This window comes from Camelus dromedarius, chromosome 6 (assembly GCF_036321535.1).
Source record: "Camelus dromedarius isolate mCamDro1 chromosome 6, mCamDro1.pat, whole genome shotgun sequence".
Classification (NCBI taxonomy): Eukaryota; Metazoa; Chordata; class Mammalia; order Artiodactyla; family Camelidae; genus Camelus; species Camelus dromedarius.
The window spans coordinates 19,671,151-19,695,575 of NC_087441.1; the positions used below are offsets into that span (position 1 = coordinate 19,671,151).

The window sequence follows — 24,425 nt, forward strand, 5'->3', positions numbered from 1 at the left end:
TCCCTTGGCTGTCTCCCGTTTCAGCCCTTCACAAATAGTTGGCTCAGAAAGAACAAACCGATCTAAGGATGAGTAATCATAAGAAAAGAAATAGCATGAAATAGCATAAATACATGGATACCAGAAAAGAAAAAGAGAGAGAGAGAGAAAGCTAGATATGACCCCACAAAAGGGCAACTGAACAATACAAACCAGTAGACAAATTAATTAATTTATGATCCAGTGATTCTCCATTAAAGAAAGAAGTCAAAGATGAAAGATGGAGACTCAAAGAAGAGAAGACAGAGCCAGAGAAGAGGACAAAAGTGAATGGATAGAACTTAGGAAAGATATAAAACCACCTTAAACTGAAAGTCACATTATAAGCAGAAAAAGGAAAACCTGCCTTTGGTACAGAAGTCAGGGGGTTAGCTCTCCGCAGCCCTGTGGACTAGAGACACTGGAAACCCTTCCTGCTGTGAAACACTGGGTGCTAAATAAATTACGACAAATATACTTTCAAATGCATTGCTGAGCAGACAAGAAAGGATGGGAAGTCACTAGGAGCCCAAAAAACCATACAGACAAAAAAAGAACAGGGGAAAAATCAGAACAGTAGCAAACACAGAAACTGGAACTGCCCTGGAGGCAAAGGCCAGCACCAGAATCTGAGTGTTCTGTGAATTGTGGCCATGGAGATGGATGACAATGGCCTGGGGTCCATGCAGATTGATGGAGCGGGTCCTGAACCCAAGGGGCCTGCCCAATAGAGACCCAGACCTTCAATGAAAGGGTAGACTAGGGAAAGCACCCTTCATCGGGTTACAGAAATTGCTGTCTATTCCAAATTGCTAAAGTTGTTTTAATCGAAAAGATTTCATTTCATTGAATTTTGTTCTGCACTGAGATCATCCCTTTTTCTCCTTTATGTTTGTGTTCATGAAAGGTACATGTGGTAATTCAGCAAGGTTTGCAAAGTCAGAAAATAAATTTTGGACTTTATCAATTAACTGGAGTGGATACTGGAGTGCTTCTCCCAGGTCCTCTCTTCAGGGTCCGTGTAACCATCCTGCAGATGTTGGCCACCATCAGCTGCATCCCTCATTGGGAAATGCCTTCAGCTGCAGGGAACTGCCTGGCCCAAGGCCATGCCTCCCCACTGGGGGCAGTCTAAATCCAATGACTGATGCATGCAAGGATACAAAGACCCAGCCCCTTTGCCTCAATTTAGGGCAAGGGTCATCCTTTCTCTAGAGCTCCCAGGGTGCCTGTTACAGTGCGGGTCATCCTCCCCATCTCCCCAGTGCTGTCTTCCTCACTCCTAACAGGTACCGCTCCCCAGAGCCCCTCCTACATGCACTCGCCATCTCAGAGCCTGTTCACGGGAAGCACAGTCGAAGACCATGCTACTTGTGTGTAAATGCAACAGACAGATATTTTTAAATAGGAAAACATTTGTCATAAATCAATCACCATAAAGAAATGTACAGAAATTCTTTGCAATCTTACCCTGCAGAGACAGTCATTGCCAAAAGGACACATAGATCCTCCAAGATTTTTTTTCCATGCATATAAAATGCATTCCACACATTATTTTACAAAATTAGATCAACTATACCTAGTCCTCTGGAATTTTTTAATTTAAAAATATTTTAAAGAGATGCCCCATTTTTCTTCAGCTCTTCATAGTCCCCACTGTAAACTGTTCACCCTCATTTACTGAAGCACTCACTAATGAATATGGACATTTGTTCCGATTATTACCATTTCCAATAACGTTGCAATGGACATGCTATGTGTATGTTTTTTGCACTTACACGAGCACCTCAGAGGACTAGATGACTAGCCGTGAAGCTTGGACCTGAGGTCACCACTGCCTGATGAGCTGACTCTCACAAAGGCTCCTCTGTCATTCCCCACTCCCAGGGCTCACGGCCTGTACTCCAGCTCCAGGCCACACTGTCCCTGTTCTGGACTACTGTGGGAGCCTCTCGTCTAGGCACACTGGCTTCAGTGTCCTCTTAACTCTATTTCTGCTTTTTCTTGGCCTCAGAGTTATCTTATAAAAACGTTTAAGAACTTCCCAGTTTAAAACTTGCGATTGCTCCCCCTTGCCTGCAGAATAAAATCAAAACTCCCTTTGTGACCTGGCCCCAAATTCTGTTTCCAGTCCCTTTCCAGCTTCTTCCAGGGACCCAGTCACTACACTATGTGTCGTTTTCCAAACTCACCACACACCTCCAAGTACTCATTCCTTTGTTCTTTTGATAACTGCAGCTTGAAATTCAGTACCATTTTTTGTTTTTCAAAATCCAAGCTCACCTGATGTTACTTTCATCATGCAGTTGTTTCCTGCCCTCTCCCCTACCCCAGTCTCTTGTCTTCCTTCCCTGACCCACCACAGGCCTCTGCTTACAACACTAGCCCATTGAGCTCTGGCTCTAACCAGCCCTTTAACCTGCTGGCCCCTCTAAGCTGCTGGAGGGCTCCTTGTACCCCAGACCCCTCGTGTGCTGCTCCCTTTGCTTGGAGTGCCTTCCACCACCCCTCCCAGCCCACCCTTACCATACAGATGGCGTCAGAAATGTCATAACCGCCAAGAAGCCTCCCTGAGTTGCCCCAGGCTCCCTTTCCCTGAGTTCCCGTAGCCTACTAAGCTTTTCCCTTATAACACTGAGTGTAATTAGGATTCAATAATTGACCGTGTCATTAACAGTTTCTCTTCCCAGTGGAATGGAAACTCCATGAAAGCAAGGACCAGTCTCTTCCCTCTGCTGCAGCATCACATCTCTCTTGGTGCTTTATATTTTCTTAACTCTCCATTTTGAAATACTCTAAGGCTTACAAGAAGTTGAAAAATAATACAGAGAGTTCCTGCGTCTCCTTCACCCAGCTTTCCCTGGTGACAAAACCTCACATAACCACGGTACATTTTCAAAACCAGAAAACCGACATGGGTACAATCCTATTTGCTAAACTACCGACCTTCTTCAGATCCCACCAGTTTTTACATGTGCTCTTTTTGAGAGGGTGTATTGTACTAGGAAATTTAACCACATGCATACACTTGTGTAACCTCTACCACGATCAGGATTCAGAACAGTTTCATCACCGTAAAGAAACTCCCTAATGCTGTCCCTTCAGAACCACACTCTCTCCCAGCCTTAGCCCTTGGCAGCCAGGGTCTGCTCTCCATCACTACACTTCGTCATTGCGGGGGTATTACATGCGTGCCATCTTTCCTAGTACTTCATGAGGGACGGCTTACATCTATTCAGTCTCAACTATCTATGGGCCAGAGGCTTCACAAGCAAGGTCTTATTTAAGAATCACAATGACCTTGAGGTAGCTACTGCTATTTTCCTGGTTTTATAGATAAAGAAACTTAGCTTTAGAAAACTTCAAATCAGAAGTTAAAGTCTCCGCATTAGGAAATGGTAGATCCAGAATAAGAACCTGCGTCTGTCTTCAGCTCACGCTCTTTTGACAACATCTGGTTATCTTACACCTCGCACAGGTGAGGTCACCCCATAAGGTAGGTGCGTTTAGCATTCTAACAACTAACCCTCCTTTATGAATTCAAAGTTTTAAATTCATCCATTTTAAATTGAATTCCACTCCCAAATTAACTGAGCAAGGCTTCTCCCACTCTCTGTCTAGTGACAATAAATAGAATAAACACACCGAAGACTATCAATTCATCAGGAAGCATGGATAGAAGTTTCCTTTTCAAAAAACGACTTGGACGTTCCATCATCATAAAATCACTGAATAATCAAACTCTTGCTGTCTCTCTTTTTTTAATAAAAGGGAACTATAGTTACTAGATATGATTCTATTAAAATGAGTATTCACAGGGTAGCTATAAGTACCTAAGAGAGACATCCAGCTAACCGCAACTTGAATTTAAAGTCCCCTCTGAGAATAAAGAAAACTCTAATGTAATATAACCTAATAAAAGTTAATTAAATAAGTACTTAGAGCATCCTTTTGTAGACACGGCCTATATTAGGTGGCTATGAGTCAATGGTTGCCTATACTCAGTGCCTTGGGTGTTGTATCAGAATACTGTTTGTTAACAGTGGAAGATGAATCCTGGTCAAATGAATTAGGACCACCCAAAAAGGATATGCTAACAGGAGAAAAGTGACCACCCTAGTGGGTAGGCTTATGGGCATTAAAGAGCAAGAATGTGTCTCCAGCTTTGTAAAGAGGATGGGGTCACCTGGCCACGCGAGGTAGCATTACAGGCTACTTAGCAAATCAATCCTTAAGGTGCCAAAGGAGGGGTCAGACCACAGGAATTTGACTGTCCACTGCTACTGTCATCCAGTGAGCACCCCTTGCCTTGATTTTGAGTTCACCCAGAATTCTTTCAGCTACACTTTGTCTTCTTCAACGTTGTTCTGCCTCTAGGAAGGGCTTGTGGAGACTCCAGTTGGTCTGACATTTTTCTGTCCTTATAAATTATCTCTCTGAGCTGCACTTCCATCTGTAATCATTTAGTTAGCATCGTCCATTTGCTGAGAGAAGGAGTCCCTCAAAACAGACTGACAAAGAGGAGCGCCAGGTCTTTGGTCCTGGGCTACAAGGGCGTTTGAGTACTTTCCCAGCTGGGACACCCACAAATGGCCCACTTCACTGCCTCTGAATTGCTATTAAGACAGGAAAGGAAGAAGGCTAAGGTTTTCCGTGTTTTGTTTATTTTAGATTATATGCATGAACAAACTAGGAATATTTGTAGCAAGTTCTATCCAGTTTGCAATGGGAAAAGACTTTATGGAGAGGCTGGTGTGTTTGTTTTTTAGTATCATATCAACAACATATCAATGTTCCTTCTTTTTTCCTCTATGAACAATCTACCTTTAAAATTTAGAGCATAAACATCTCTAAATGAGAAGCCATTCCCAAATGAGACTACATGTGCAGTTTTCCTATTACAAAAGTAGTAAGTGCCGACTGTGGAAATTGGCGTGGATTTGTATTCTTGCCTTTAAGTCATTCTGTGATGATCTACGCTGTAGAAATAAAGTGGAAGGTGTCAAAAAGCAAATAGTCATCTTTGGAACCAAAATGGCTCAAAGATGCAAAGATGCAGCCCCAGCGTCAGCCATCGGTCGGCCTGACGGCACTTCAGGAGTTTTTTCCTTGGCATTTGGTCAACCTGAACTCCTTGTCATCTGCTGAGGCCTCCTCTAGTATTGCTGACCAATTATGGATTTTTCCTTTTTTTTTTTTTTTTTTTTTTGGTTCAAGAACACTTCTCATCAATTAAGAGCCAGGAGGTTATACTAAACTAATTACTTTGAAGATCAGCATCTCAGGAAGGTGCCAAGATTGGGGAGAAACATCTGTTTTGATGCAGAGCAAGGAGGCCCAAAGAAAATTTACTTCATAGGGGCGACTTTTCCCCCATAAAGCTTTCTTTTCTGTCTCCTCCCTTACTGCCATTTTTGCTTGAGACTTCTTCAGGCACAGAGAGTTCATGAAACATTTCTGACCAGGTCTAATAAGACTGGCATTATTCTCTAAATAGGACCGAGCACAGTGAGACCCGGCTATGACCCAGCCAGACAGCAGCATCCCCTCCTCAGTGCCCCGGTCCTCTCGCTGGCTTCACTGTCTGTAGGGATGACTGAGCCTCCCGTTGCCTATTGCCTCTTGTTTTTATAAGATCCTCTAATAGAGTAAGCGAGATCGTGTGAGTGCATTTAACACAGTAACTGGCATACAGCACTCAATAAATGTTAACTGAATTTGCCAGAAGGTCTATTGGAGGTTTCTCCCCATTCTGCTGGCTTGCCTCACATTTCAAGATATGGTGCATGGGAAAGTTTCTCTGTGTATCCTGCAACATAACAGAGGACACGACCAAACAGGCAAGATTATTTACAGGCGGCCTTTGCTGAACGATGTGGAGGCCCAGGAGGCTGGACCACTTTGATAAACTGATCTGACTTAGACCACCTCAAATCCTTGTCGAAAATAGATGGGGAGGGAGGGGTGTGGTAATAAATTATAAATTTAAAAAGAAAAGCAGACTTGACTTTCAGGAAGTCTTAATAAAATATTACACTGGGTAGGCACAACTGATTTGTTAGGATACCCACGCAGAAGGTACTGGCTCATTTCTTGCCAGAAATATTCTTTTGAAATTGTACAGCTCTGAACTACGCCTTCTTAGAAGCCTAGAGATGATTTAGAGATGATACTGGATGCATTCAGTATCCATTAAAAAAAATGTAGCTAATTCTATTGATAAAACTTTATTTTCATATTAAAAAAAAACAAGCATATTGGGTGAAATACATAACGGCTTAAATCTGTATCCAGTTGTTGCAACAAGAAGTCAAGGCAGGAAGATGTTCCTTTCTTGCCAAAATTTGTACTTTATAAACTGGCCTGTAAAACTGCACAAACCATTGGCTCTGTGATGCCAACGAAATAGTGTATCAAAGGGAAATAACAATAAGCCCAAATGAACAGGATTTTGTTAACAGCCCTGAGGAAAGAGACAAACAGTGGCTTTTGAGCCAGATGCTGTGTAAGTCTCTTTCAAATTTCTGATGCATTGCCCGAAATGAGAAATTGTGGTCTGCTTAGACTTCATGAATGTAGCTGAAAATGTCTACCGGGTGAATGGTGACAAGCAAAGCTGAGTTTCGTTCAAAAAGTTTAGTGTATTGGAGGAGCCAGCACTCCTTTATGAGAGGGCTTGGGTTCAAGTCCAAGTCGCACTATTTCTCTGTCGTGGACCCCTGGCCAGTGACCGGTAAAATGGGAACCCCGTCCATCAAGCTGTACAACAAAAGCACCTTCCGTGAAGTGGGAATGATGGGAAGTCCTGCCTTTGGGGGCCATGGGGATTAAATAAATAACCAGAGTAAAGGCCTTGGTGTAGGGTCTGGGCCTCGGCAGCATGTAGTAGAGGCTCACTCTCATTCATAGACTTTTCAGGCTCTTGAGCTACTGGTGAGTTTTGCCACTATGGGAAGGAAGACGGCCAGGAGTCTCAGGAGGTGTGAACAGAACTGCTCGTGCCCAGGCTGGAAGCAAAAAAGAAAGGCAACAGCCAGTGCTTCTGGGTATGCGGTGTGTTCTTTAAGGACTCTATGGTAGTTGGGGAAGGAAGAGGGTACAAGTAGAATTCTGAATATTCAGACAAAGATGTTACCATGTCAATGAATCTACGGGGGCTCTTTTCCTTTGCTGACTCAATGCTGATTTTGACAGCAATCCCAGGCACATGCAGGTTCGTATTATTTTCTGTGCATGGGAGCACTGAGGCTCTTTCTGCTTAGTTATCCGTGCTGGTAGGAAGATAGTCGTTCTAATTCTGTAGTTGATTTTTAAATGACGAAAGGGGAGGGCGCCCCCTTAGCATTAAGTGGTGAGGGTATAAAAATGGCCACAGAAAACCCTTCTCCATTCATGCCTTCCAACCTGGGCACACCACTAATTTATGCTCAGGATTCCTTCTTATTTCACATCCCTCCCCAGTCTCCCCTTGGGGAGTAATGGACCCAGCAAGAGGGAGCCCAGAGAAGCATGAAGGCAGACTGGGACGGAAGGGCTCCTGCTGTTCCCTCGGTGACTCCTACCCCTTCGTGTTCCTCATGTTGCCTGACTTCTGCCCCCACAGCCCAAACTCCTGGGATGTTTGTTCCAACGTGTAAATGAAGCACAGAGCTAACCTATGGGATAAAGGGACATTCTGAAGAAGGAAACTTCTTGGAGAAGTTGCTTCAGAGGACTAAGGAGATGGGAGGCAGGGCTGGCAGGGCCCCCTGTGGGCTGTGGCTACACTCACGCTCTCCCCTCCCATCTCCCACCTCCTCGTCTTCCCGTCTTCCCGCCTGTGTCTCCAGGAATGACCCCCAAAGCCTGAATTATGCCTCAACTTTTGTTCCTAGGAGAGTTATCAAAAGGCATGATGAATGAAAGTCCTATCCAGGACTGGCTATTTTTGGTAAAATAAGCAAATCATTAGCATGGTAACTGTATAACGCAAAGTTAATATGTTCTGTGTAGGTGGAAAGTCCACTAGCTCCCTCCTCGGGGGGGCATGTTCCTTTTGATACCAGCTGATTTAACACAGCACATTGTGATCCAGCTAAAACAGGTAAGAGTCACCTCAAAACGCCCACAGGGACTGTAGTAATTTCAGGAACACCCACACAGCGAATTGTTGTTCCTTTTCCTACAAAGAAGGAGCTGGTTGCAGTAGAAAGATGAGGGAGGAAAAGTAAGAAAGAAAGAGAGAGAGAGACAAAAATAGACAGATAGGGAGGGAGGGAAATACATAGAGAAGGAAGAAGAAAAATGCATAGTGTTTCCCTTTTCTTCTCTTTTCTATTTTTAATCAACAACTAGGGGGTAGAGTGTATGCTTAGCATGCACGAGATCCTAGGTTCAATCCCTAGTACCGTCATTAAAAATAAATAAGTAAATAAATCTAATTACCTCCCCTTCAAAAAAACAAGAAACAGAACAAAACAAATACAATTAATATTGCATCTTGTTCCTGGTCCCCCAAATAAGGGCTGAGGGGCGGTCATATCTTTGAGATCAGGAATCATATCTACTTTAGAATATGCATCACATTACTAACATTATTAAAGGCCAGTTTTACCTTTTCTCCATCACCTATTTCAAAGTATATAACTTACTTATGGATATAAATATGGAAAGATGGTAGCTTCATTTCCTGAGATGTTTTTGTGGCCTCTTTGCCCAGAGAGAATGGGAACTCTGTGAGAGGATACACAGGACACAGTAATTCTCCACAATTTCTAGGGGGCTATTATTAATGGAAGATTTTACTCATTGACCCCAGTGTCTGCACATCTGAGTTGCTGGGCTAAAGCAGGACTACCTCTGACAAATTTCGTATGGAGTTTCAGAAATTGAAGATAAGTCATTAAGTCTATTGTGTAATGCATGTGATTTTCTTTGAGAAGGACTTCAAATGTCAGATTTAGGTGGTTTGTGGTAATACTGCTCAGAATGCACCAACAAATGGCACTGGCAGAAAATGAATGAAAAAAAATATGCCTTTCATGGCTAAGATAGAAAATGTCTAGGATTAGTCTCATCAGTTCTACAGTATCTATTTTTCATATCAACATAAACAGTACATTACCTAAAATCATATTAGTTTTCCCTTACTTCACATTTAATTATTATTCCCCAAATTTGTTACTTATCCTATTTCTTGAAACTACTGATTTTCTTTGGGCAGCAACATGCCCAGCCCATAAGGATAGATCGTGATTAGTTTAAGCCCTTATGGTAACCTCATTCCTTTCTTCTCCTACTTGCTTTCCCAGCATTCCCTGCAGCTGGTCCTAGCCATGGGATGGTCCTAACCAATGAGACCTTGGGGAAGTCGGCTGATGGAGCTTCTGGGAAAGGTTCATTTGTATGATGAGGAGACATACCCTTAGGGAAAGCTCCCTTAAGAGCTTCTTCCTCTCCCTGCCTTGAACATGATTGCAAAGGCTGTGATTCAGTCTGGTGGTTTATCTCTTGTGGGTTGCAAGATTGTGGGTAGAAATTCCAAAGACAAAAAGCCAACACTTTGGAGGTAAAAAGGTGGAAAACAAAAAATGCATGAGCCTCGAAGGATAATGCTGAGCAATATTATCCTGAAAATACCAGCTTACAGGCTTTTTGTTTATGAGATATTAAATATCTTTATCGCTTAAGCCATAGTTGATTGGATATTCACTCAACAAATACTGAATTATTTAGACATTGCTCCTGATGCTTGGGTTACAGCAGTAAATCAAATACATAAACTCCCTAATCTCACAGGGCACGTACCAAGTCAGAGGCGACATACATCATAAAGAAAAGAATAAACATTCAGTGTGCAGTAATCATGATGGAGAATATAAAGTGAGTTAAGGGGATAGACAATGACAGGAGGCTAGTTTAAAAAGATTATTCATGGATGCTTTTCTGAGGTGGAATAATTTGAGCAGAGACTTGAATGAAGAGGAAGAGTGAGCCAGGTGAATACCTGGGCGTATTCTGTTACTTGCAGCTGAAAGCATCACCAACGTATGCATCCAATCAGTTTTCAGTCATTCTTCAAACCAGAGCTCAGATATCAGCATTTCTGGGAAGTCTTCCAGGACCCACTCACTGAAATCCCTTCCTCTTGTGGGCAACTTCTGTACCTGTTTGTATTGTCATACTCATCATGTCTTCTTTTAATTTACTGGTTGATACAGCTTATAAAGTCACCTTCTCTAGACTGTGAGACCCTTGAAGGACAAGACCAATTCTTCGTCACCACTATCTTGGCTGCTAGCACTCAGTACTTGCTACTGAGTGAGCTCCATGTACTTGCAAATAACTATTGACTTGACTAGAACTTCTGTCCTTTGAATATTCTGGATACAAATGTGTGGTTTTCGTGGTAGTGTGATTAAAAGTGGGCACTTACAAGGAAATTTTTGTTAAAGTGTGATTCTTTTTTGTGTAGAGAAATTTGCCTTGCAGGCATTGAGAAAGCTGACCACTCTGTGCTGGCATGAATGTGTACACATTAAATAGGTCACCTAGGCAGAAAATCCTTGGTTTTCACTTAGGAGAGAAGAATATAGAAGATGTTTGGGAAGCAACTTGGTTCCCTATCAGGTGCATCTGTCTAGTCATATTATGTCCTTGGTCTTTGGAGAGGGCTATCAAAAAAGTGACTGTAAGACTATTCACCTAGGTTAGAGATTCACAATCTTTTGAGCATCTCTCCTGTTACAGGAGGAAAAGGCTCTTTTTGCTTATCGATCTGGAATGAATCCTCACCTCTGAACTTTCCCTCATAGGCAACTCAAGTATCACTCATTTCAGTGCAGGGGGCAAGTCTATGATTGACTCAACCCCAAATGAACTGGGTTTAACCATAAAATATGACCTAGCAGATATTATATTTTTAACTTCAAAGGTGAAGAGAAAGGAAAAGGGCATTTGAAGAACTTAAAACATCAATGAAGGCTTAAAGAAAATAGAAAAGAATTTGATTTTAGGTACCTGAGCAAAAATTTAATAAAGAGAGGATCAACAGATATTAAATGTATTACATCCTGCATTTCCCCTTAATATCAAAACAGAAGGAAAGGCATTTGCTTTTATTTACAGTTTCAAATAGAACCAAATTCCATTCCTTTGTGTTACATTAACAGACATTAATATAAGTAACTAATATTAATTGATAAATTTGCTTTCCACTTAAGTGAATCTCTTCATTTAAAAATCAGAAATGAAAATGGTTTTTTAAATTGCAGAGGTATGTATGATGATCTAAACTTACACTCATCACAAAGTTTTTCTGAAAGATGTCTTAGAGTGAGCTAGTATGTCAATAAATGAAGGCTTTGAAGAATCACTTCTTGAAAATAATTGCTAGATACTTTTTCTTTGAGTGTGTATTTGAAATTTCAAATTCCATTTTCCATGTTTCCTTACGGAAGCAGGTACGGTACAGACCCACCACAAGCAAAAATGAATTTTAAAGGGTTCTAGACTAGGTTGTTACAAGAAAAATCTTCACGAAGTCTTTACAAGAACATGATTATAACACCTGAAATGGTTACTTAACAAATGGCTTTGAGACTAAACTCAGACAAAGAGCTCAAATTCTAGAGAAGCTCATCCTGGCACAGGCAAACTCAAGATACCCTGGATCCTGTCCTAGGTTAGAACTGGTCCAAATTTCCAAGGCCTTCTTGGACCCACTCCCTTTTTACTGAGAGAGGGACATCCTCATCTTCACCCATCAGTCAAGGTTAGTTAAGCAGGAACCCAGCATCTAGTCTAGAGTAACCCGAGTGACTCCTGGGACAAGGGTGTACCTGGGAGGCGGTGAGACTTGATTCTGCGCAACATACCACGTGGATGAACGGGACGGGGTGCCTAGTCTTGAATTAATTGAAAGTGTATGATTGTTCTTTGTCATTAAACGGGCTGCTTTGGATAGCAATTGGAGACACATCGGATTTTTGAAGGAAGCAATTTCATACTCATCATATTCATTATTTTGCTTCTTGCTACTCTTCCTCTTTCTTTCTCTTTTCGGTTGGAAGACTTAGCCTATTCTCTTAACTAGAAGAGTATCTGCCAGCATGAAAGTCAACAAACTCACAGGAGACAAAAGACATTCTTGGTTTGATTGCTCCTAATAAACTTCAGTGTTTCCAGACCACATAATGTCATAGAATTATTTGTAATGCTTCTTTAAAAGGGTGACAGGGTTCAGAAATGAACTGCACATGGTAAGAAGAGCCTCCCAGGGGTTATCCCTGCAAAATGAGCTGCAAGGCTTTGGGAGTGGTGGCGGTTTCCGGCCATTAGCGTTACTAATCAAGGCCAGCTTTGCATTTATGGGAATCTACACAAATCAGGATGATACATGCTATGTTCACTCAAGCAACCCTGCCTGATTCCCTCAAGGTTATGCTGAAACAAAGCTTTACCCCAATTATCTTGGATTGGAATGTTTCATTATTTTTATATATCCTTGAGAGAGAGTCCATGAAGTCGATGCATCAGGACCATGGGTCACTTCTCGCCCACATAAAGCCATTACTGCCGTCTCTCAATTAACTTCATTATTGGAGGAAGCATTATTGGAGAAAATGCAAATCCTAGAGAAGCTACCCGGGCCTTTCTTGTTGCCAGAGTCGCAGCTGAGGTGAGAGAGAGAGATCATGGGAGTACGAGGAAAAGCTCGGGACTAAGAGGTGTCTTTGGGAAAATGTGAGCAGAGGTGAGACATTCAGCTGCCATCCTGCCCTCTTTTTATGCCTGTGGCCTTTTTGCCCTGCATCAGGAAGCAAAAATAACATTGCTTTCGCCAGCAAACTTGTGGGTCACAAACAAAAGGCGTGGGGCCAAGGGAGCCAGGAGGAAAGGGAATAGAAGTCCTCTGGGAGGTTGGCAGTCACCTGGTGGGCAGTCTGAGCCTGGAGGCCTCTGGGGACCAAGTGCAGGCTTCTATGTGGGGCCTCTGCACCTTCCTAGGAAAGAAAGCTCGAACCACGCCCCAGGCTCTCTGGGCACAGGGAGACCGCTGGGGTCTGCCCTTTAGGATTTAGACTGTGTCAACCAACATGGTACGAGGTGTTTAATTACAAATGGGATAACTCACCATTTGCGCACATGATAGGCGCTTTTACCCTACAGATGCCTACAGGTCCTGGGCACATTCTTTGGGCCGGGCACCTCCCTCCCAGGCCGGGAGCCACAGGAAGAATAAGGAGGACATCTTTTCAAGTGATTCCTAGTGGCGTTGCTTCAGGAAGAGTTCACATTTTAACAAGGAAGGAGATCTTAAGTGATGAAACTACCGTGGAATTCCAGACCCTACCGAGCAGCTGGGAGAGATGCGGGAGGCAGAAGAGACGGGGACCCGAGAAGTTGCAGCACAGACTAGGGCTCACCAGAAAGGAAAGCTGAGAAATAACCTTGGGGAAAGACAGGCAAAAAATCAAAAAACTCCGTATTTTAATGAACAAATACTTTGGGTTAAAATGATTAGAAACAGCCAAATCCATATCCCCAGTAAATATGACTTCACAATCAAATTAATGGGGTCTAGGAAGAAGGTATTTATCAGTTTTTTGCCTCAGAAAGAATTTCTGTGGAGTAGAGGGACAAATCAGGAAAACAGATACAAAACATCAAATGACAGAGTAAGAAACAGTGGACCATGTAAGGAGATTATTGGCTGGGATTCGTCCTAATATTAAAGAGATAGACGGAAAAAGAAAAAGAGCAGGAAAGAAAAGAGAGGGTGGGGGAGAGAGAGAGGTTCCAACAAATTCAGAAAAAATAAAAGGCTAGTTACTATAAAAGGGAAAATGACTCATAATAACAGAGAAGGTTATGAAAAACATAAATATTGACTATAAAATGTCAGTGGGCAAGAAAAAAGTAAGAGTTAAAGGAATCGGTGAAACTGCACATCTCTGATTTATTATTTATTCTTTGAATTCTTCTGTGAAGCTCATCAGTGAGGGGATGAGGGGAGGTGCATACATTATGCAATGTATGCAGTGAATACGTTACGTAATGAACATACGCTATTAGGACTTCCGGTTTAAAAGGGGGTGAAGGTGAAATCAAAGGTATTATTACTTCTCTCCTCTCTTTCAAAATACAGATAAGATGACAACACTAGTGAAACATGAAGGAAAACATCAGATGTAATCAAACAAGCAAACAAAAAGACGCCTGTTCTTTTTACAAATCATGAAGCAAACACAGACTAAATTTAGGAAGGATATTGAAGGTGGACAAATATCTCAAGTCTCAAGCAGGTGCAGAAAGTTTCTGGCCAAAGTAATGCCATGGATGTCTAAAGGGCATATGCAATGAGCCTTTGATGAGAGTGGCAAGACATATAACTTAAGCCCTTAGAGACGCAATCTGACACCACATAACAGAAGGGGAGGCGGAGCAAAGAGAAAATCCGTTAATATTGTATTTCTATTTACTTTTGTATTGTGTTACTATTGTTTTCCTTCTAGCCAAGGAAGACTTCCAGGGGCAATGATATGCCTATGGTAATTCCAAGGGAGTAGCCGGTAGAAAGAAACAAAAAATATACAGATTTGGATTTTCTAGATAATTCTTTCACATGGAAAGTATAGGTCTTTGCAGTTTATGCCAATGAAAATTTTCTCTTAGGTGATTACGCTAATAAAAAGTGTTTGAATTTTGAAAGGCAAATCCAAAGAAAGAAATATTAAACAATATGTAAAGCAACTGACTGTGATGTTAAGCAACAGAATTTGAGAGATTTGTTAGATGGCTTCAATCTAAGCACTCATTTAGGTTTCCAGAAGATAAGGATGAGGGAATGAGCAGAGAAGTGTGGCCAGATGACACTGCTCCCCTTGTGTTGATGTCAAGAGCTAAGGGCTGTTTCATCCAAGAAAACATGATTCGATATATAGAAAAAGCAATTCAGTGATAGTCTGGGTGCCCACTAAATCGTCTTAAAATAAGCATCAAGAGGCTTCTGCCAGGTATAAATCTGGCAAATACGAACAAGAGCCATTGGAAGGATTTAAAAAAACAGCCTCTGACTCTGCCTACAGAGGACCCTGGATGTGGTACACGGGCTTCTGTTCTCCCCAGAAATCAGCTGGCCAATGAAAGTTCTGAATTTGAATTGGGTAACACACTCTTACTTCTTCTCATAATTGACAAGAGCTTGCTCATCCTTCTGGCTATACACAGGGTAGACACTATAGAATCTCACGGGGCCATGGCCCTTTAAAGAAACATGGTTTCCCTACAGACGTTGGGTGATTAACAGATCTGTGAAGGAAGTTAAGCTGTGGAGGGAATCTAACTGCAAACAATGAAAATCAATGAAGCCAAAATAGATCCAAACATTAAGCAGCATTTACTTAAGTGATATTAGCTAATGGCTCCTTTGGGTGAGGGAAGAAGTATGAGCTGATACTGACTTCCTCTCCCAAATTTAATAATACTAGAACAGTCATAGCCCCACAGAACATACATTGTAAGTTAGGGCTGGTTAAGAAGCTGTTATGGGTTGAACTTTGTCCCCCTACACTTCATACATTGAAGCTCTAACTCCTAGTGTCTCAGAATGTGACTGTATTTGGAGGCAGGGTCTTTAATGAGGCAATTAAGATTAAGTGAGATCATGGAGGGGCCCTGATCCAGTATGAGTAGTGTCCTTATAAGAAGGGGAGACTGGGACAGGGACACATGCAGAGGGAAAAAAAAAAGCACGTGAAGACACAAGAAGGAAGCCTCTGACAAATCAAGGAGACTGGCCTCAGAAGAAATCAAGCCTGTGGACACCTCAATCTCAGACTTCCAGCCTCCAGAACTGGGAGGAAATAAATTTCTGTTGTTTAAGCCACGCAGCCTGTGGCGCTTTGTTATGTCAGCCCCAGTACAGAAACCTATAACGAGCTCTTTTTTCCCTCTTAGAAGTCTGAAATAAGATCCAAGTTTCTCTTGTGGTTAAATGTATTCTACGTCATACTCACAACCCCAACAGGGAAGGCCAAGACAGCCAGCATCCAGTCCCGGAGAGAGATGAGCTTCTTGAGCTGCCTCTCTTGTTCTTGGTTCCCACTTCCTCTAGTCAGAAGACTGGAAAGATCGGTCAGCACACAGATGCCAAAAAAGACAGCTTGGATAACCTGGAAGGAGACAACGGGTGGCATTAGTCCATAAGATCAAAAGAGACCCAAGCTGTAGGGCAGTACGTAAGCTACATCTTTGCCACACGACACAGGGTAAGAGAGAATTAGATGCACATTTAAAGAGCTGACACTGCAAATAAAAACAGAGTAAGATATTTACAACTTGCCATCATAGGTGAGAAAATCCATCTTACAAGCTCTACTTCCATTCTTGCTCACCTAAAGACAAATGCAAAACATGCATGGACACAACATGCCCAACAGAAAAGCTGCACCAATTCTCAGAATGACATGTCCATTATTTTAAAACATCACATCTGTGGTTTAGTTCTATTGACTAGTGAATCTAGAAGCATCTAAGACGTGCAAAGAAAAAGATCAGAAAAAGATCAATAATAAACGAGACAATTTAGTCTAAATGTGAAGAAACCTTCCTATGATTTCATCTCTTAGATTTAAAATTTTTTTCTACTGAAGGAAGTGGTAGAAAGCTTCTAGCCTGTGAGTCATAGAGAAATCAGCTGAATGTAATAATCAAGACTGAAACGGAGCAATTTTCTGTTGTCAAACTTGACCAAATGACCTCCTTCTCAGGTTTTCAGTCTTTATGAAATAAAATCTTTCCAATGTAATGTAAACTTAGATACCCACAGCATCTTCCCCCGAAAAGTACAACAACCACTTGTACATTCCCAAATCAATTACAAATTGAATTACTTACATCTGCTACGTTTACTTGGACTATCACACAGAGAGAATACTGAAACACTAGAACGCAATTATTTGTGAAATTCCTAAAGTAGGGGTAAAAGTATTGATGATTCAGGCTACACGTGGAGGCGGGCAGCATACCGTAATACAGCTTGGCAAATGATAATTCAAATTATGGAAAGGGCAGAAAACATATTCCCTGGGCTCAAAGTCATAGCCATTAAGCCCCAAGAATAGATTTGGGAGAATTGTTCTGGTTTATTTTACAAGAAATAATTTGCTAATGATGTATTTGTAAAAAGACACAATTTTACTCATTATCCATTTAGAAAATACAGCAAAATAAATTTTTTGGTAAATTTCGATCTTGGCAGTGGAACTAATCTGTGAAAGCTCAGTGGATGGGTTCCTCACTGAGGCACAGAACAAAGGGAGGAAGAACCTTCAAAATTATATGGATCCATCCCTCAGCAAAGCACTGACACAGTCAGATTAATCATTCTGTTCAAACTATTATCTGAGGCACTTTGAACATTCCCAGTAAAGGAGATTCCATCACCAGGCTTAGTCAAACAAACAAAAATCCTGCAGTATTTTTATACACAATACACCAGGCTCTTTGGAACTCACCAAATTCTGCTATTATTAGCCAGTCAGCTAGAGGAATGTTCCATTCTTCCTCATAAATTTTGGCTTCAGTGACTTAAGGTTTCTTGTTTTTTCTATAACCAGAAAAACCAGAGAGAGAGAAGCTAAGACTGCCATAACTGAGCATGGTACAATTAGAGTGTTGGCAAGTATCATGCTGTGATGACCAGAAATAATTTAAGTGAGGCAAGGAATAATTTCATACTTGGGAAAAATTTCCATAGCACATCTTATGACTTTAGACGTTAGATTTTTATGTCAACCTGATGAGGTCTGAGAAACTGTAGTGGCCATATTGGGGAACAGTAATCTCCATTACAATCTGGCAGTGAATATATTAAAAGGTGTCCCACCTGATCAATAACCAGGGAAAGACAAATTTAGATCACGATGAGGTAGAATTTCTCTTTTATACAACTATTCTTAATTTAATTCTGACAATACCAAGAGTTATAAGGATGGAGAATAATCAGAATCCTTACAGTGGGAGTGCAAACTGGGAAAACCACTGTGATGAAGAGCTGGCAATATCTAGTAATTTAAAGATTCATATACTCTATTATCTAGTGACTTCACTGTAAAGTCACATACACATGAAAGAAAGTTAATTTCAGCATTCACTGATTCAAAAAATTCGACACAATCTAAATGTCTCTTAATGGTTGAGTAGATAAATAAATCATGCTGTATTAATACAATGGAATTCTAAGCACACATCAGTTTTTCATTCTCACAACAAAACAGTAGACAAACAAAAAAGGAAACCCCCTAAATGCTGCATATTAACATTATTAAAACTAATTTCAAAAAATGTAGAGATAAAGTTAAGGATGCACATATATGAAGTAAAATGTGAAGAAACACATGGAATTAATAACACTAAATTCAGGTATCTCTACAAGGAGTATGAAATTGAGAGAAGGACACAAGGGCCTCAACCATATCAATATTTTATTTCTTAAGTTGATTATTGGGTATATAGAAGTTTATTACAGTATTCTATTTATATTTCATTAATCTGAAATATTTCCAAATAACTTAAAAACAAAAGGTAAAAAAGAGCAGTTTTCATACTTTGGGGATATAGTTGACTAATCTCTTTTAATTCCTTTCCTTCCAACTCAGTTTTCCATAGTCTTAAAGATCATCTAATAATAGCAGGATTTAGTGAGCTCCAAATTATATAAAATTAAGTGAATTTTAAAATCCCATGATCAAGTAACTAGTACCAGATTTGCCTTCCCAGCATAAACAACTAGATATTTGTACTAAATATATAAATCAACTTCATGTATTGGAATTTTCCTCTGCAATCAGCCAGAGAAATCTCTTTTTTTAAAGGGTTCACCTGATGAGGTCAGGCCCACATTGGATAATTCTAATTTTCCATATAAAGTAATATAATCACAGGAATGATCATATTCATAGGATATTCCAAAACCCAATGGGAAGAGATTATACAGGGGTGAGTGTCACTAAGGATCTTTTGAGAAGTCTACCTAAAACAAGCTGAAGGTTAAATAAATTCTGAGAGCTCTCACAGAATGAACAGGTATTCAAGTTCTGACCAATCAAACAGAGATGCCTTGTTGACTACAACAGGCATTCAGGAGAGACCCAAGATTCTTCATACTAAACAGTGGTGCTAAAATAGTCCTGAAATATAGGCTACTCTAGATCAAACCTAAAAATACTTAAAAACAAGCCTCAAAAAAATCAAGTTGATCTGTGAGTAACTAATGTACAAAATTCTATATTCTTTAAAGGAAGATAAAATCTACACATTCAACAATACCCAACAAATAACCAAGAATTACCAGACATGCCAAGAAGCAGAAAATTCTTAACCAAGAGAAAATGCATTCAATAAAAACATATAGAAATACTGGAATTAGCAGACAAGAACATTAAACAATTAAATTAAATAAAGTCAAGAAGTTAAATAAAAATAATTTGAAAGAAAATTTAAAGAACCAAACTGAACATTTAAAAATTAAAAAGACATTACCTGAAATTAAAAAGTCACTGGGTAGGAATAATACTGGATTAGATACTACAGAAGAAAAGATTAAAAAACTGAGCTCACAGTGAAAAAGAAAAGTGACAATGAATATATGTATGTTCATGTATAACTGAAAAATTGTGCTGTACACTGGAATTTGACACAACATTGTAAAATGACTATAACTCAATAAAAAAATGTTTAAAAAAACTGAACACACAGCAATATTAACTATCTAAAATGCATAAGAGGAAAAAAAAAGATTTTAAAAATTAATAGAATCTCAGTGAACTGTGAGAAGGTGTCAAACAGACTAATATGTGTGTGTTATTATCCTAAAGGAGCAGGCTGTTATGTAGAAAGAGTATTTAAAAAAATAATGGCTGAAGTTTTTCCAAATTTCTTGAAAATTATAAACCCACAGATTCAAGAAGCTAAACAGTGGAGTACATGCAAAGAAAACAACAACAGGCATGTGCAATCAAATGCTTAAAATCTGTGATAAAGAGGAAGTCTTAAAAGCCACTAGAGGAAAAAGACAATATACAGAAAAGTAAAGATGAAAAATATCTCAAACTTCTTGTGTAAAATAACACAAGCCAGAATATATGAAATGATAAACTTAAAGTTCTTTAAGGAGGGAAAACTGTCTAGGGTGAAAGACTTTCTCAGACAAACAGAAGCTGAGAGAAGTCACCGTCAATAAGCTTTCACTGCAAAAAAAAAGTGAAAGAAATGGACACTATCATATCAAATATATCTAAATCTATATAAAGCAATGGCAATGCCAACATAGTAAATATGTAGAGAAACATAAAAGATTTATCTTATAATTTATTTATTTTTTAAATATAATTGACTGAAGCAAAAACATAATATATTATGAGATTTTAAACATATTTAGAAATAAAATTATGACAACAATAGCACAAAGGACAAAAAGGAAGGAATGAAAGGCATACACTATTGCATTCTTAGTTATATATAAAGTGGCATAATGTTTGTCAGTAAACAGTGATAAGTTAAAGACGTATATTGTAAATCCTAGAGCAACCATTAAAAGAATAAAATAGAGATCTTTAGCTAATGTATTGGTTGTTTGTGCTACAAAACAAATATCACAAACTTTGTAGCTTAAAGCGTCAATTTAATAGTTCACAGTTTTTTAGGTCAGAAGTCCAGGTGGGTTGGTCTGGTGTCTATGCTCAGGGTACCACAACACCAAAATCATGGTGTTGGCCAAGCAGGGTTCTTATCTTCAGGCTTAAGGAAAGAATCCACTGTCAAGTTCATTGTAACTGTTGGTAGAGTCCAGTCCTTTTAGACTCTAAGACTGAGGTTCATGTTCCCTTGCTCACTGTTGGCCAGGGTCACTCTCAGCTCCTGTGTCTGCTCGCCAATCCTCGTACAATGGCCTCCACCACATTCAAATCCAACAACAGAATATCAAATACTCGTCATGCTTCAGATCTCTCTCTCTCCTCTGCTTTCCTCTTCTGCCATCAGCCTGAAAAAGCTTTTTGCTTTTAAGGCCTCATGTGATAAGATCAAGTCCACATGGATAATGTCTCTTTCCTAAGGTCAACTGTGCTAGATATCATGGTATTATCAGAGGAGTTATAGCTCATTCATTCACAGGTTCCCAGGATTAGACTGGGACATCTTTGGAGGCCACTTTAGAAATTCTATCTATCACAGCTAATAAACCAATACTGGAAGTTGGAATACTAACAATATCAACGTAATCCAAAAGAAGTCAGAAATTGGGGAAAAAAGAACAGAGAAGAGATCAGACAGAGAAAACAATAAGATATCAGACTTTAATCCAATAATATGTATAAATACATTAAATACAAATGGATTTAAACTCTCCAATTAAAAGGCAGAGATTGACAGACTGCATTTAAAAAACAAACAGCACTTCGAGTATAATGATATGATTTGCTAAAAGTAAATGTATATCAACACTAGTCATAAGGAATAGCTATATTAATATCAAAAAATAGGTTTCAAAATAAGCTATATTACCAAAAATGAAGAACATGTTGTAATGATAAAGGGGTCAGTTCACTAAGAAGGCACAGTGATCTTAAATCTGTAGTACCTAGTAAGCTGAGCTGCAAAATAGAGGAAGTGAAAATTGATTTAACAAGGGCTTAAATTTCTCAGTAAATGTTTGTTAAATAAATAAATGATTTGCTGATTATTGGGAAACAAACGCTTTTATGAAGATTTAAAATGCAAATGAAAGGGGAGAAACAGACTCACATTCTAGAAGAGAAAAACAAAAGATGTTCTGCAAATACAAATGCAATAGTCTAAACATTTTGCCAAATTTAGAAGACTATTAGCTTTATGGGCTTTATGAAGTCTGATATGTCTCTAAGCTGATTCGTCTTCTTATCCACTGGTGTCATCTAACACAGCAGTTCCCTCACTATTACCGGTGGCTACCCTGTCACTCTCTGTAGATCTTTCCACTGGTTCTCCCCTGCTTGTGACTACGGTATGGCCGCCACGCCTGAACTGCTGTGGAAGACTTCCCCAAAGCAAGCATGGAGAGGCCAAGGAAAGGAAGCACCACAAAACAATCTTCTCCTAATTTCCAAACATCAGGAGACAGAGGGGGAATTGTTGGGTTTTGTTAGCTGTTCTTTTTTTTTTTTTTAATTCACACTGGCTAATCCTCAAAACATAATCCCTAAAAATTATGGAACAGTCCACCATTCCCTGTGGAGAAGCATGGATTGACTTTTGGTTATTTGCTTATTTAAGAAGCATTTTGTTAAACCATTCCAGATTTCTGCTACTTTATTAAAATTTGATTTGAGCTGACAGCTAACAAATCACATTAGGGACATTTCGCTCTGTTGCCTATATGTACCATGTTGTCCACTGCAACTTAAAATTTATTACATTAAGAATGTAAAAGTCACACAGAGATGCACAACTGACTCTTAAGTAGGATTACCTTGAAGCATTATTTGGCTCCAGCCATTCTGCAGAGCTGGCATTTCCAAACCATCAACTCAGCATGGCACACATATACACCATCTGGCTTTGAGTTCTTAGCAGGTTGGTTGCTCTTATTATTTTGTATTACGGATAGAAATGAAGTGGTCAAACGTACCATATCTCTCCAAGAAATATAAATAGAAATTTATCAGAATGAAAAAAAAAAAAATTCCAGGATGTTTTTGGAGTCATTCTAGCATTTGTTCCTCTAGAATGTTCTCTACTGTTTAATTCTTTCTGCATCATCTTTCCACCCCCTCAATTCTGCCTGTCTGGAAATCACAGCTTATTTACTGAGTCATTTTAGGTTTAGGATTCATTTCCACAAGTATGGAAATGTACCCAAATTCCATTCATATCTTTATCCTTTTTACACATGAGTGGTTTTCATTAAATTAACTTAACATTATTTTCCCTTTTTCTCTGGAATGCACTAAACTATTACAATTCTGTTTGTACTAGAGGGCAAATTCATTTGACTTCTAACATGTATTCCCATATGTGATATAGTTTATCCAGATGAGTTTTATTTCATTTCACTTGGTCATCTTCAATATCCTTAATTAGAAGTAACTGCACCAAAACTACAGTATAGATACCAAGTTATGTCATTACTGTAGTTGCTAATTTCTGCCCAGTTGACCAAACTCAGGCAAGAACCAACAACGCACTGAAATAGGAAAAGAAGCACATTAAGTAATAACTGGAATCATCATTTATATGAATTTTAAAAGACCAAAGTACAGTTGTCTTGATCTTTGGGAGTAAGATTTCCAATGACTTGCATCTATCACATACTGCATTTTGATTACACTGCACTTTCATGGGGTTAACATAAAGCATACCACAATGTTTGTTATGAAGATTTTGCTTATTTTTAAGTTAATTTTAGACACAGTGGACAGAGGAAACAAGAAGATGGAACTCTGAGGGGTAGCAATAAAACTGGAGTGACGTGGATCATGGAATGAAGGAAAACTGTGGAGGGAACAGATGGGAAGAAGGCAGTGAGATTTATAGGTGTCATAAGGGAAGGCCTGGAGGAGTCCTCTGTACGAGGATAAGAACACTAATTAAAGGGGAGATGATAATGAAAAATCCATCTAAACTCTTATATAATTAGAGAACTATATTATGTAACCTTTAGTAAATATATATGTAATCCAGGAGAGAATAGTAGGATAGATAGAGATAGATAGACGGAGAGATAGATAGATAGATAGATAGATAGATAGATAGATAGATAGATAGGCGGACAGACAGATAACGCATGCCTATTCAACATACCTGGTGTGTGCTGTGTCTCTGTGTGTAATTTTCTCCTATGCAGGAGGGTGAGTAACACATCTGGAGGCCTTCCTGTATATCACAGAGTCATATATTGTGGCACTATATAGCATAAAAAGCTCTTTTGTTTTCAGTTCATAAAACTTTCAAGGCGGTTCTTGCCCCAAACCAACCCATGGCAATACATGTGTCCAATGAAGAGTGGATTTGACTGAAGGAGTTAAATACCACGTTGAAAGTATACAAGAGCTACAAAACAGCAGCACCGTAAAACACAGGGACTCCTCCTCCATTCCACAAATGTCTTGCTTTTTAATAGTGTGTAACTCCTTCTTATTATCAAGATCTAGAGTGAATACCAAAAGCATTTTGGCACCAAGTGACCATGGCTCAGTATGAAATCAGATGAATGACTTCTGCAAGGATTCCTTTGCATTTGCTTCTAGTGCCCTTTGTCTGAGACATCTGATCACCTGTGCAGTTCTGCAGTATGGGGTGTATCAGTTCCATGGAAGCCGTGATCAGCTCCGTGTTAGAATGCTACTCTGTAGAGAAATCAATGCATTTAAAAGTCCCACAGGCTCTCT

At 39.7% G+C, this 24,425-nt stretch overlaps 1 protein-coding gene across 2 annotated transcripts in view; it reads right to left on the reverse strand.

Annotated features, from left to right (window-relative positions):
• The window catches only part of AIG1 (androgen induced 1), a 220,216-nt gene that overhangs the window by 146,471 nt on the left and 49,320 nt on the right, over positions 1–24,425 (reverse strand). For both annotated transcript variants that reach the window (XM_010983705.3, XM_064486638.1), the window contains exon 2: positions 16,017–16,172. In XM_010983705.3, coding sequence (XP_010982007.3) covers positions 16,017–16,172 — 156 coding nt within the window. The remainder of the gene's footprint in view (positions 1–16,016; positions 16,173–24,425) is intronic.